At 41.8% G+C, this 15845-nt stretch overlaps 1 protein-coding gene across 1 annotated transcript; it reads left to right on the top strand.

The window, feature by feature from the left end:
* Positions 1–543: 543 nt before the first annotated feature.
* On the top strand, positions 544–14678 carry LOC102445730 (nephrocan-like). Its single transcript, XM_006123058.3, has 4 exons — positions 544–563; positions 1687–1828; positions 6121–7022; positions 13388–14678. The coding sequence occupies exons 1-4, from the start codon at positions 544–546 to the stop codon at positions 13833–13835; spliced, it is 1512 nt and encodes a 503-aa protein (XP_006123120.2). The 3' UTR covers positions 13836–14678.
* Positions 14679–15845: the final 1167 nt, after the last annotated feature.

The raw sequence follows: 15845 nt of genomic DNA on the forward strand, positions 1-15845 counted from the left end.
TATGTATTGTGCTCACTATATTAAAACTAAACAGTTTTCTTCCCCCAAAGGACTAACAGACTAATGGCACAGGCTGAAATGATACAGAACAAACATTACCACGTAGAGACATATACACACCAACATCTTTATGAGACTTGTCAACATTAAATTAATTAATTTAAAAGGTTAACATTTTGAAAGACTTACTGCTTTCTCTGCCTTCTGTCCAAAATTAAAAGAGAAATAGAGTGTAGTGAACTCTTAACATTGTAGAACACACCTGTACTAAGGAGCTAAAGTAACAGATATCTCAGAGCATAAAAGGCAAGAATTACTTTCTTTTTCTTTCATCTCAGTTAAGGCTGAGTGTTTCCAGTCTGTTTCATTTGCTTATAATTTCCAAAAGCTTTCACTGTGGGTCTGGAATTCTCATGCCTGGTGTCTTTCTGAGGATGCTTAAAAAACCCTAATTTTGAGCAAAAGTTGGCCTGATCATGCCCACTCAAAATCTACATGCAGAGGGGAATCCCAGACATGGATTTTTCTCTTCTCTGTGGAAAGATGGCTCAGCTGTCTTCAAGGCAACACACCCCTCAATTGCCACAGGTAACATGAGGGACACTGTAAAGTTCCAGAGATCTGTTTGGAGGGGGAGTGGGCCAAGGATGGATCTTAGCTCTCAGCATAGGGGGAAAGACTTACAAATTGTTCCCCATCATTTGCACTAGCCCTGCAGAGCTCAAAGCAGAAATGTAATACTGCTCAAAACATAGCTCTGACAGGAAGTCATAGGACTTCCTTACTTTGTGGATCCCAGAGCCAGAAGGTAGTGAATTGACCTCCACAGCTTGTTCTTTAGGGAACATGATTTTCCTCTTTAGTTTCTATCCACCTGGGATGAGACAACAGGACTTTAAATTACTAATGCTTTCTTGGGCCTACACCACTGAAAAATGTAGTAAAAGTTTTCTCAAGTGCTTCACAAATTTTCAATTCCAAAAAGAATAAGTATCCAAACTTTGAATTCTGTGACAACTGTCTCCACATTATAGTTAATGCAAACCAGAAGGTAACCTTTCAAATACTATTGTCATCAAACTTTATAAGAACTTGTACCACTCTGTGTCTCTGAATTGCATCCAAAAGTTCAGAAAGTTAATTCGGTATTTAAAAAATAGCTGCTTGTTTTCATTTAAATAATGTGAAGGGAAGGAAAAGAAGCTGTTCTGGGTAGAGTGATTTTTTTAATGTTTTAAATACAGGGTCACAGAAGATACAGAGGTTTTATAGCCCCCCATAAAACAGCACTTTATCTCTTTTTCCACTAATTCCACAGTGTCACATTTAACAAAACTAGGAAACTGCAGATAATATGGATGTTTGCAGATTAGACATCAGGCAATAAATAACACTAATATCACAGGCCTACAAATATAAATGTCCCTTATCATTGTTTAAGCTTCTTACTCTTTGTAATGCTTGCTAACACTTTAACCCTAGCAAATGAGGGTATTGTTTTTGCTGCCTTCTCCCAAAGGCAAAGCACACAGTCATAATATCCTTTTATCAGATTTCCTGGTATAAAAGGACTTTTGATTCCTAAATTCATGCTGTGTTGCTACCAACAGGGATGGTTTCAGAGTTCCTGTTTCGGAAGATGCATTTGTATTATGTTTTAATCATTTTGTTTCCTCTTTATAATAGTCTAAGTACCCCCTGCCCCAGAAGATGCAACTGCGACTCCATGCAGTCAGTGCAATGCTACAGGGTCCTACAAGTACCTAGAGAGATTCCTGCAACCACAAGGCGACTTTACATCAGCCACAGCAAAATCAAACACCTTCAGGTAGGATAAATACCAGTTTATATAACTCCCATTTTCACTTTAAATCAAATGACCTATTATGTTTCTATATGGTGGTGACTTCAAAGTCAAACACAGTGAGAGGTTTATTCCAGCTGCTAATGGTTGGGTACAATTATGCCAGGTCTGAATTTGATTCTCCTATTCTTTATGACTACTAATTAATTATTGTTGTTATTATTATTATTAACATCATTTATTTATTCTGTTTCCATAACCATGGTATCTGACCTATTTTTACTGCTTGGCTGATTTGGTTATGTAATTACTAATCTAGTTATTAAAATCATACTGATCTTACATATATACATTTTATTAATCAATAAGAGAGCCAAATCCTAATCAGTTTTTAAAGAGTCAAACTCTCATTGACTTCTAGAGCTACCGTCTATCTTCACTTAGAAGACATGTTCTTAAATGTAATCAATTCCATCTTCAGATAAATAGAGTCTTACATAAATAAGATAATTTTCTGTGATGAATGTAACAATACTTTCCTGTGAGTAGTACATCTACTATTAAAAACTGCATGGTGAAGGTTTGACTACTCAGGGCCTGATCCTGCATTTCTGAAATCAGTGGGGACTTTTGCATTTAATGTCAATAAATTGTGCCCTAAATGATTTTACTAAACAAAAGCAATCTATAAATGAAGTTACTATCTATTATTGTGCTGCTCATAAACTGTACAACCATCAATACCAAATGATACTTCAGAATGTGCCACAAGGAAGTATCTTTTCTTTAGTTCCACAGCAAAAATATTGTTATAATAAATCTAACTTACATGGATAGACAGTAGGGAAATAAAACCATCCACTTTATACATGCTATATGTGCCAGTTGTGTATGAATAACTTCCTGAGAAACTGTTTAAAAGAGATACATTTTTATTGAGGTTCCTATTTTACTTTTATTTTTAAGATTCAATAAATTGTGCTAATAATGTCTTGGGATTCCTGTTGTTCAGACTGAAAATAATCTCTATATTGAGAGTAATATTGCAGTTTTACTATACCACACAGTTCACATTTGCTGTTTCCCAGCCATTATTAGTCCTCCAAATTCCTTGGTCATAGATCCAATATCTAGAAGAGTCAAAGCTCACTAGTATACTTTTGATGTAGTGATATAGCCCAGTTAATTAGTTCCCTCTGCAAACATATCTGTTTGCTCTTTATTAAGAAATATAACAACATACATGTGAAAGAAAAATTGTATTTACATTTCAAGACAAGTAAGAAAAATTGATCATTCTTTATCAGTTTAATTGCCCATTTCTGTCAAGCTAATGCAGACTTGGGCTATGCCTTTTGAGGAAAAAAACAGGTATTCTTTATAAGACATTTAAATGTTTGCTGTGAAACACGTAAGACAAGCAGCTATGCTGCAGTGTAATGAAAAAATGCCAACAAATTATGCCTGAAACCATTTGATCATGCATTTTGTCATTTTATAAATTTCCTGTGCTGAACAATCAGAATACCTTACTTTTATTATTAGGATTGCAATGAATATGGTATAAATTACAGCTTAATAGAATAAATATATTATTTGGGCTGTTTAATTAGGATTATTCTGAGCCTTACATATCTCTTTCATTTTCCTTTCCTTGTGGCAAACTTTGTTTAAAATAAAACGGAGGCCCTGATTTTCTAAGCACATATGCCAATAAATTTCCATATATAAAGTTACATATTTGAGTAATTCCATTTGGGCCATATGTAAATTTTTACAGGGTATTGGTCCAAATTTTGTATTTAAACTAAATGCTTTTTTTCTATAGCAGCTTTAAAGGAAAGCTAAATTATTTTTGATTCCTTGTCTTTCTCACTTTATTGAAATGGAAAGAATTTAAAAAAAATTGAATATACATTTTTATTATTATTCTGTTTTTTCACCTTCTGCATTTTGCTCAGCATGAACAGTGATTCTAGACTGGCTGCTTTCATTTTAATTCATACTCCATTTCTAACTAGATTAATTTATGGTTTACATCTACTTGCATGATGTTACTCTCAGCCCATACTGCCAGGGATTGTGTTAGAAGAATTTGTTTCCACAACATAAAAGTAATAATGAAAATGTTTTTATTCATATGAAGTTTTGTAAAATATTGTTTTCACAAGAGCTAAATTTTTGGATCTCAAACTTGTTGATGATGTCTCTTCAAATTAAAGACTGCTTAGTTAAGCAATAAGAAGCACCATGTACCGAAGAGGGAGCTGGTACTATTTCAAATATGTCTAGGTTTATTAACTTTCATCTGTTTGGTGACTGCAAGAAAGGAGCAATGTATAAGTGTCAGAAACAGAACTACAGATAATGATATTACCAAAGCACACCAAATGGATGCAAAAGACAATTATAATCCATGTTAAGAACCATAATATCTTTCATCAGAGAATGAATGTCTGTGCACTGAAAAAAAGCAAAATGTACTTATTTACTTAACTCTCTCACCTACTAAGATGAAATTAAGCTTAGAAATCTATAGGAATCAACTTAGCAAAAGCTGGAAAAAGTGCACTTGGACCAGAGGAATGGACAAGATATGTCAAGTTTGTGAAAGTTCAGATTTATTTTGACGTCAGTAATGAAGTAGGGTGACCATATTTCCCCATGCCAAATACAGGACACCAAGGTCGGGGACTGCTGTTGCTTGGGGCTTCAGCTCTGTGGGGAGGCAGTGCTTGGGGCTTCAGCCCTGCAGTGGTGGTGGGGCACTCAGGGCTTCAGACCTGCAGAGGAGGGCTAAGGGAGCTGTTGGTGCTCAGGGCTGCAACCCCACAGGGGAGAGGGGGGGAAGGAGCTGCCAACACTCGGGAGTGCTCAGGGGTCCAGCCCTAGAGTGGTTGGGAGGAGGAGCTGCCGGCACTGGGGCTTCAGCAGCTGAAGCTCCAAGTGCTGGTGGCTTCCCGCCCACTCTGCTCAACTGAAGGGATGAAGTTCAGCCCCGCAGCATTCAGGGTGGGGTGGGAAGAGGAACCGCCAGTGCTGGGGCTTCAGCTGCTGAAGCTCTGAGTACGGACAGTTCTTCTCTGTCCCCTGTTGCAGGAGAAATAAGGATGATGTGCTAGGGTTGCCAGGTGTCTGGTTTTGAACTGGACAGCCCAGTATTTGAGCTTTCTGTTCAGGAAACAAATTGAGAATATATAAATGTCAGGTATTTTCTAAATAAGAAGTAATGTACACTGTGATGTAATGTCAAGTGTGTCTGGTATTTTTGTTTAAACCATCTGGCAACCCTATAATGTGCCTGTTTTTTTTAAAAAGTAGGATGCCAGGAACAGCCCTTAAATACAGGACTATTCCAGAAAAAACAGGAAGGATGGTCACCCTAGTATGAAGGGCCTCTATAAACCCTTAATCATCTGAGAGATGCTATTTATTTCAATGGTACACCTTTTGATTAAGGGAACAAGCTATTTTATGGTGGTAATTGAACTAACAGGAAGCTGATGGGAACATTTCCATGCTTATACTCTTTCAATGACTCTATATGAAATTTGTAGTCAAGGAATGACTTTGTAGGAGAGTCATTTGGGAGCTCATTCCTAAGCAGTTGGAAGTTAGCTGACAATTTTGATGAGAATGTAGAATTCAGGCAATATAAAATCTGGCTCACCTTTCAGTAACTCTGTGGTGTTAATAAAAGTAAAATTTGGATTTTGGAGGTAAATGGATATGATCCAAGGACACATAGGAATTAGATATGAGTAAAATGGTGTGTGGTTATAATTGTTTTTCTGACAACAGCTTTACTTTAAGATGCACAATGAATGTATGACTGTAGCCTGTCCTGTCAGGTTCAAAGAACAGAGAGCATAGATACTACCCAGTACATCCTCTGCAAACAATTCCTATTGACCAAGGCAGGATTTAACAGGGCCAGAGAGATGTGGTGTGGAGCATGTTTTTCTGAGTAGGAGCTAAGAGTATCTCTAACTAGTGAATCCTTGGAGAAGTGGTGTGCTTATGTCGCATTAGCTGGACATCTCTACCTACTGCTCTTGAACCAGCCACAAATTGGACCGAAATAATAAAATAGCATTCCAGACCTGCAGACAAGCAGCAGTTGAAATGCACATGTCTGCAGTAATATCTGTATTCATTGTGTGTTGTTTTCTGTGCAGTTTATCATTAATCATATTGTAGGAATAAACATTAGCAATAGTCAGATCATATACAAAAGTAAAAGCTAGTAAGGAGGTTCCATAAACTGGATAGTATATTATCACATTAATTTGCTCTGTTTTCTTTTTTCTTCTAAGATCACTGACTTCAGCAAAATATCTTGCCTGGAAGAGCTTATCTTGTCTTGCAGTGGAACAGAATTGGTAGAAGATAATACGTTCAAAGCTCTGAGCACCTTGAAGAGCCTAGAACTCTGGAAGAATAAACTAAGGCGTGTACCCACTTTCCTCCCATCAAGCCTTGAAATATTAAAACTTGGTGGCAATTCAATTAGTGTTCTGCATGAATCAGACTTTGAAGGTTTAAAGAAATTAAGAGTGCTTGATATTCAAAACAACTTGATTTTGGCAGTCTCTTTCAGCACACTTTCCCCCCTTTGCAGTTTACAGAGTCTGACTTTGGATGGCAATAATATAGAATCTGTGTCTGGGCCACTTAAACTTCCCAGACTGAAGTATCTGAGTATGGAAAATAACAAATTACATTCTTTCTCAGGCAGCTTCTTTGCATCACTCCAATATTTACAGTTTCTCAGATTAACTGGCAACCTTCTGACTAAGGTCCCTCTTAACCTGCCTAAGTCCCTGCTTTCATTAAAACTAGAGCGAAACCAACTCAAAGTGATACGATTCCGAGACATGAAACATCTGGAAAACCTGTCTGAGCTTTTCCTCTCAGAAAATCAGCTCTCATCAGTTGATGGCGCTCAACTTCTTCCTAACTTAACCACCCTGGAGCTGTCCAGGAACCACCTCCAAACCATGCCACTCAGACTACCAGCCAGACTACAGAAACTTGACTGTAGCAATAACTTCATTCGGAGAGTGACAGCCCAGGGCTTCCAGGATCTACGAGACCTCAAGCATTTGTTTCTTGACAACAACACAGTCAGCATGTTTGAGGCTGGAGCACTTCATGGGTGTGCACAGCTGTCTAACCTGGCACTGGAACAAAACCTGCTTATTTCTATTCCATTAAGGCAAGTGAATTGGAAGACTGCTGGGATTGAAGGTTGTCATCTTCTCTCCACATGCTGCCTTACTTGGCAGAAATGGGTTGGTAGTTGTAGAAGGTGTGGGAGCAGCAGCTCCCCTGCTTCTCTCCCCTCACTTCTGAAGTTTGGTTTCTATCACTATGGAGTGGGGAGGAAGGAGCTGCTTTTTATGGCATCATGCCCCTGCTAAGCTATTGGGACTTATCTGTGAGAGTTAATGCTGACCGAGTTGGTGTTAGCTCTCATTGTTCACCCCCTCTAAGACTTTCCTCTACTGTCCTGAAGTCCATGGCATTTCTCATTGATCTTTGGACATCTATATGTTCACTTAATCTCTTCCTCTTCCTGCTCCACAGATGTATGTGGGATGGGGAGGAAGCTCTGTCTCCTGATAACGAAAAGATCTGCAGTAAACTTGATAAACTGAAGTTAGTAGTTTTTTGGGACAAATGTAGGTACAGTTGAACCTCTCTGGTTTGGCAACATGTTACTGAATCAGAGAATCCTGGTGGCAGCCAGCAGGGGCTGGCTGGGAGTCCAGGAGCAGAGGGACCAGTAGCTGAAAGCAGAGGTGGGCTGGGCGGCCAGGAGCATAGCTGGGCCAAGAGCAGAGCTGGGCTGGCAGCAGGGCCCATTTGGCAGCCTAGCTGCAGAGACCCAGCTGGGTCTAGCAGCAGGATTGGCATCTGGGAAGGGAACTTAGGAGCAGGGGCTGGCAGCCAGGAGAAGAGCCTGCTGGGAAGGCTGACTGCTCTCCACGGGTATGTCTACACTACCCTCCTAGTTCGAACTAGGAGGGTAATGTAGGCATACCGCACTTGCAAATGAAGCCCGGGATTTGAATTTCCCAGGCTTCATTTGCGTAAACTGGGCGCCGCCATTTTTAAATCCCTGCTCGTTCGAACCCCGTGCCGCGCGACTACACGCGGCACGAACTAGGTAGTTCGGACTAGGCTTCCTCGTGGAATGAGGAGTAACGGTAGTTCGGACTAGGAAGCCTAGTCCGAACTACCTAGTTCGTGCCGCGTGTAGTCGCGCGGCACGGGGTTCGAACGAGCAGGGATTTAAAAATGGCGGCGCCCAGTTTATGCAAATCAAGCCAGGGAAATTCAAATCCCGGGCTTCATTTGCAAGTGCGGTATGCCTACATTACCCCACTAGTTCGAACTAGCGGGGTAGTGTAGACATACCCCAGGAGAGCCTGGAGGTCAGCAGCATAGGTATGGGAATTGACCTCCCCTGGTCCAGCAAAATTCCTCATTTGGGACTGGTCAGGTCCTGAGAGTGCCGGACTAGGGAGATATTTAGGCAGGGATCTGTGAATCCCTCATAACCGTTAGCTCAGTAGTCAGAGTTCTTACCCTGCACATGGGAGATGCTGTTTGTAATCCCCTCTCTGCCTGATGAGGTGAAGGAAGTTGAACAAGAAATGTTCACCTCTCAGGTTAGTGCAGGGACAGGCAAAATATAGCCCATGGGCTGTATCCAGCCTGCCAAACATTTGGATCCAGCCTGCCACGCTATTCTGGGCTGCCAGTGCCCTGCAGCCCAGTAGCACCCTTGTGCAGGCTCCCTGCCTGCCACAGCCTCACACATCACCCAAAGCTCTTGGGGCCAGCATGTGCATTTCTGTGTGATGTATGCCATGGGGGGAGGGCCATCTTCATGACTTGCTTTCATCCACAAACAGCCCAGGCAGCTTCCATTGGTCAGTTTCTGCACCCCAATATCTTCCCCCAGGTCAGAATCCCCTCTTTCTCCAGGTCACAACCCAAACCCTTTGCACTCCTTCCTGGACCCCCACCCCTGGTTACAACTCCATTGCTGTAACCAAAAGGGTCAGGGTGGTGGAGGAAGCCTCCCTTGCAGCCGTTAGCCCAGTGGTTACTCACCTATAATGTGGAAGACCGCTTGTTCAAGGATTCTGTCTAATGGGAGCAGTGGGGAAAGCCTCCAGTTGAGCAGTTTCCTGTGATGCCTTTCCCCCAGCCAGGAGGAGGGGAAGCAGCAGCAGCGCATGGAGCCACTTCCTTCCCCCTGAAGATGGCACACATCTAAACGAGGCCCGCAAGGCTTGGGGCTCCCCCTATGCAGCAGGAAGCTAGCGCTGGCACTCCAGCCTCAGTGGGGGGGCGGGTGTGTGTCAGTGTTCCCTCTAAGATTTTCCATCCATGAGCAGAGTGAGTTTTGTCTTGTGCACCAATACTGAGGTCACATGCACTTGTTTAGATGTGTGCCATGGTGGCATCCACTAGTGACACTGCTTCCCGAGAGACTCTTCCAGCGCAGAGACCCCAGCCTGCCCTCCACCCGTTGCTGGGCCCCCAAGCTCTGTTTCCCAGGCAGCAAACCCCTCCACCGCTTAGGGAGAAAGCGAGACCTGTTTCCCCTTCCCCCCAGGGCAACCTAGGTGCAGGGAAAGGGCTGTCCTAGGCTGCTCCCCACGGGGCTGGCTGCAAGTCCCCACCTGGGCCAGAGTGGAGCTGCTGCCAGTGCCCAAGGTTTGCAGAGAGGAGGGTGCTGGAGCAGCAACATGTGGGGACCTGGAGGGGGAGAGGAGCCAGCAGGGGGCTGAAGAGGGCAGATGGCTCTGAGAGCCAGAGGGCAGTGATGGGGAAAGAGAGGGGAACAGGGATGCAGGGAGCCTCAACCCCAGGAGCAGCCACAACCAGCTCCAGCCCCCACCCTGGCTCCAAGAACAGCCACACCATAGCCCAGCTCCAGCTCTGGCAGCTGCCTGCCATGTGGCCCACCCCAGGAGCAGCTGGGCAGCCACCATGCAGACCTGACCCCAGCTCCAGCCCTTTTCCCAGGGCTACCCAGCTGCTCCCAGGACAGGGATGCGTGGCAGATAGCTGCCCCATGAGCTGGGTCTGGAGCCAGGGTCGTGGTGTGGTTGCTCTTGGGGCTCAGGCCATAGTGAGGCCCAATGGGGAAAATACACTGTGTCTTCAGCCCCAGGAGCAGCCACACAGCAGCTCTGGCTCTGGATCCAGCAGCTGCCATGCAGCCTACTCTAGCCCCCCAGCTCCAGCCCCAGGGAAGGGCTGAAGCTGGAGCCAGGGCTGCATGGGGGCTGCCCAACAGCCCTGGCCCCAAGGGTGCCATTTTGGGAGGTTGGAGGGGGGCAGCAGCCCTGCACTCCGGGATGTGGCCAGCTTTTCATCCCGTCCTCTGGACGCTAAGGGAGTGAGGGAAAGTGCTTGCAATCCGTGCATGCCTCTTACTTCTGGTTGGTGAGTTCCTTCACCAGCCAGGTATACCGGTAGTTCAAATTAGAGATCCTAATTTGAACTACCTATTCCATGCCGCGTGTAGCCACGGGCACGCAGTTTGGACTAAGGGGGATTTTAAAATGGCGGCGCCTGGGAATATGCAAATGAAGCCCGGGATATTTAAATCCCGGGCTTCATTTGCAACCCCGGTTGCCCTCATTTGCTTACCTAGCTCGAACTAACGAGCTAGTGTAGACATACCCTTAGTGTCTGGGGAACGGGATGAAAAGCTAGCCATGTTCTGAAGTTAACGGCTGCTGCCCCAACTTGCCTCTCAAAATGGTACCCTTGCCTGGCCCCCCACTTTCCTACCAAGCCCACCAGCAGCAGGTCTCTATCCTCAGAGACCAAGGAGAACAATTTTTCTCCCTCCTCCTTGTAACACCTTTTTCGATACTTGAAAACGGCTATCATGTGCCCTCTCAGTCTTCTCTTTTCTAAACTAAACAAACCCAGTTCTTTCAGTCTTCCCTCATAAGTCACATTCTAGACCTTTAATTGTTTTGTTGCTCTTCTCTGGACCTCCTCCAGTTTCTCCACATCTTTCTTGAAAAGTGGTGCCCAGAACTGGACACAATACTTCAACAGAGGCCTAATCAGTGCAGAGTAGAGTGGAAAAATTACTTCTCCTGTCCTACTCACAACACTCCTCTTCATGCATCCCAGAATGATGTTTGCTTTTTTTTGCAAACATGTCACAAAGGTGAGTGCTGCTGTGTGGTTCTGCTGAGGAGGTGGGTGGGATTAAAATTCTTTGTGCAGGTGCGCACCCTAGAGAAAACTTAGGTGTGTCTGGAGCTAGAGCATCAGTTTGTACTCCCTGCTGCAGGGATGGGAGCCCTGATCCCACAGCCCACCTGCAAGATAGTAGTAATCCACAGACAACGTAATTTTCAAAAGATATATTGGAGATTTTTATTTTTAACTGTGCAGTGAACATAAATTCCAGGGGAACACTTTAAAAACACAGATAGGGAGGATGAGTAGACTTATATTCTATATGCTTTATTTTGTGCACCTATCACTTAGTACCTGAGTATATGTACAAAAATGAAAATAAGATTTTGATGGTTATTACAATGATGATGACAGAAGATGCCATACTGGAAGTCTGAATATGTAGAGAGCTGATGACAACCCCAGTTCAACACTTTAGTATATGCTTAATAGATTTCAGCACTTGTTTAAGGCCCAGACCGACAAAAGTACTCAGATGCATAACTCCCATATTTAGGGGCCACTGCAAGCCATAATAAGATCCTGCTTAAGTGCCACCTAAGTGCCCCTTGCTTAAGTGTCACAGGCACCTGAACTCACTCGGCATCTAAGATTTTATAGTAAAAGAGTATTTCTGTAGGGTCTGTGTATTGTTGTCTCAATTTCAGCATTGGATGGTAATCTGTCACCTAAGCCACATTGAGATCCACGGACCAGTGGAATATAGCTGATCCTCTATTTAACTCACTTGCAGGGCTGACCCAGTAGGTGTGCTCAGAGGCGAACGTCACACAAAATAGTTTAACAGAGCAACAGGAAAGCAAACATCTGTCTTTAGTCCAGTGGAAGGGAATTTACCTGGGATGTGAGAGAGACAAGGCTCAAGGATCACAGCTGCCTGATGAGGAGAAAGCATCTGAACGCAGATCAGTCATTTCTCAGATGAGTGCCCTAACCCCTCAAACATGAGATGGATAGTCTGAGATGGGTCTCCCTCTATGGGTACGTCTACACTAGCCCCCTAGATCGATCTAAGGAGGCTAATGAGGGTGACCGGAATTGCATTTCAAACCTGGGATTTAAATATCCTGAGCTTGATTTGCATGTTCCCAGCCGGTTGCCATTTTAGAAACTGACTAGCCCGAAGTAAATGCCCGCGTCTATACGTGGCAGTGAAACGGGATTCTGATTTAAAGCCCTAACTCGAATTAGCTGGTATTCCTCCTGCAATGAGGTTTACTAGCTAATTCGAATTAGGGACTTTAAATCGGAATCCCGTTTCACTGCCGCGTGTAGACGTGGGCAGTTACTTCAGGCTAGTCAATTTCTAAAATGGCAACCAGCTGGGAACATGCAAATCACGCACAGGATATTTAAATCCTGGGCTTGATTTGCAATTCTGGTCACCCTCATTAGCCTCCCTAGATCGATCTATGGGGCTAGTGTAGACGTACCCTATCTCTCATATTGAAGATTGATGTTACACTTTAATTCAATATTAATTGGGCCAAAGAGTGAGAATCACTCCATAATCTAGTGATTAGGATGTTTCCCCAAGGATGTTTCCCTTCCATCAAAAGAAGTTGGTCCAATAAAATATATTACCTCACCTATCTTGACTCCATCAGATTTCATTCAGTTACTCATGTGTTTTTAACAAATCAGGCAAGGACCATTTATATTTTTTCTTGTAGTTGTTTTTTCAAATAAAATATATCGTCATATACATACACAATTTCTTTTCATGTGCTTCCTACTTGATGTGCTCAAGCTCTGAATCGATGCTAACTCCCTTTTCTCCCACCCCAATTTTCTAATCAATGTATTATATTGCACAAATTTTCAAATGAAATAATCCAAAGAATAACAAAGGGAGCAAGCCTTCAGGCATCTCTAGACTTTTTTATGTTTGGCACTACTATAAATTGGCTTTGTGTATGTCTATGACATGGGACACCATGTATCTGCTTCTAAGTTTATTTAAAGCCCAGTTTGAATAAAATATTTTTCTAAGTAGGACTAAAATTGTTCTTTATTTCAATTTTATGCATTTAGTATACATCCAAACTGTATTAGTTTGGGAAAAAAATTCAAATGCAAAAAGATGGTAGACCTGCCACTTATCTTAACAAATCACGCCTAAGTAAATCTCAGACAAATAAAGCCCAAATTTTACATAAGAATGTTTCAGGACCACAACTCTTCTGTTACTGGTCAAATATTTAAATGGTGGATAACAAAGGGTGATTGCTTTTTCAAAGGCCATCTATATGTAACTTTTAGTTTCCCTCCCTGCATAATCAACACTAGCAGAATCAGTAAGAAAATATATATATACCTTGTTTTGTTTTTGTTCAGACTTCCAGATACTCTAGCCAGGTTGGATCTAAAAGGAAATGACATACAGGATGTTGGAGAACGAGAGCTAAAGGACCTGAAACAGCTCCAGGTTTTAAATCTACGGAACAACAAGATATCTGCCTTGGATCGCAAAGTCCTAGAATATTTGCCACGTCTCAGGTATCTGTATTTGGATGGAAACCCTTGGAATTGCACTTGTGACCTTCTGAGAACCAGAAGAGTGCTGATGGCCAAAGGGACTGATGTCAAAGGAGGACAATGTGCAGCACCAGCAGAAAGGCAAGGAGAAAGCTGGATGTCTTCCAAAAAGATTCTGCAGGGTTGTGAAGATAACCTATCTTCAGCTGAACAAAGCAAAGAGGTCAAAAAGAAAATGAAGGTTGATGACCTTTCCAATGAAGGTTTAAAGATGGATGATGATTATTATGATTATGAAATAGATTAATCATGTAATTACGATGAACTTTAGAGTTGTTTTTCTTAATTAAGCAATGATCTTTGCAAACGAAGAACCTGCTAGGCTACCATTGACATTTCATTTTTTATTTCGTATTACAAGACTTAGGGTATGTCTACACAGCTAAGTTATTTCAGGATACCAGAGGTATCCTGAAATAGTCTTTTGAACGCATCCGCTATTTCGAAATAGAGCAGACGTGCTATTTCGCCATCCCTGTAAACCTCATTCTACGAGGAGTAAGAGATGGCCTGAAATAGCACTTTATTTTGATATTTGGCACTGTGTAGCTAGAGCCTAATGATGAAATAAACTATTTCAAAATAAACTTGAAATAAGCTACATAATTTGTACAGTGCAAATTGCGTCTCTTATTTCAAGTTTTAGGTGCTGTATAGATGCACCCTTAGTGGTTTGGAGCAGGTGGGGATGTAAGGTGTTCTGAAAATTGCAAGATGCTGCTTTTAAAAAAAACTGCTTTGCTGTGTGATTCATATTAGATGTTTGTAGGAAATGAATACCAATACTAGCAGCTAGAAAAGTGTGGCGCAGTCAAACAAAATAGTGACAGTTAACAGAGTTTGCAGATTTGCTAATTCTGCATAGGGCTCAGTCAAGTGTACAAATAGTTCCACAGAAGTCTTGTAACAAAAATCCTACCCTACTCACATGATGCTGTTAATTTGAGATTCAACCCATTTACAGGGGCATTGCTGTAATTTCCAGAACAAGAAGCCTGAAGTTGGAAGATTTTCTGTATGTACTCAGACTGGTAGATGCAGCTGTTCAGCAATGTTCAAATAAAAATTGCCTTTGAAAAATTAAATTTTCAAGAATGACTTGCCCTCTTTAATTGACCTATACCACTTGGTTTAAAGAAGAATTAGTTGAGGCTTATATTCAGGTGTAATCCACTTGTCTATTTTTATAGCAAATACAACAGAGAGAACAGTTGAATGGAACATGTACATTGTTCTGTTCAGTCACTTTTATTTACTGGCTCTAATTTTGTGTACATGAACCAAAAGTTTGGGATTAAATGTGACTTGACTATATCCCTTTAAAATAGGGATGTTAAAAATGGTCAATTGGGTAAACATGTAACCACTGAAAATCTCAGTAGAGATACACAGCAATAAAAGGTGCAAAGGAAAATACCCCCTCACTTAGTGTAACAGATCCAGTATGTTATTTTATGAAATAAAAATAACACAACAAATTATTTAAATTGAGTACTAGGCAAGAGCTGAGGAAGATTGCAAGTACCAGGTTAAATAGCATAAGGTTAAATTCAGAAGTGATGCAAGTTACAAGTTTATAGATTTTTTTAAAAGATGAAATGCTCTCTATGCACTTTATCTTACACTTGTTACATTTTTAGTAGGTCCAATGGTATGTATAGTTGACCAATTTACACATATAGTTTGGCTTCCAACAGCTAAATTTAACATGAAGGTGAAGAGGCTGTAATCTCTGACACTGTGAATATAATATATGCTATTTGGGGGAACAGAAAATACAAACATCCGAATTAATGTGGGGATTATCCTGGATCAAGAAAAAATTATAATTTGCAACTTTAATTTTATTAAGGTGAGAGGCTTTCCATGGGTTGGAATGTCCCAGAATTGAGACAAAGGGACTTTATGATATAAACACCAGTTCTGATATATTCTCCTATGCTCCACTCCGAGCACAAGGGTTTAAGAAGTGCAGATCTTACTGAATATTTTCCAAAGTACTTGAAAATCAAACAGAACAGAAATAAAGACACTACAAACTAGTGAATTACAAGCAACAATGGGGGAGAAGGGTTTCCTGTCAGTTCATAAATCTCAGTTGATAACTGAGCAGTGATAGCAGCAAATTACTTTCCAAAAGAGTCTCAATTATCCACTGTTTGCTGCTGCCATTCAGTTACTGAATAATCACTCACGTTCATAAAGTCTGTTTTTTCAGGTGTCAGAGTTCAGTTATTTGGTTATGTCATCTACGAAA

The sequence above is a fragment of the Pelodiscus sinensis genome, chromosome 3 (assembly GCF_049634645.1).
Source record: "Pelodiscus sinensis isolate JC-2024 chromosome 3, ASM4963464v1, whole genome shotgun sequence".
Taxonomy (NCBI): Eukaryota; Metazoa; Chordata; order Testudines; family Trionychidae; genus Pelodiscus; species Pelodiscus sinensis.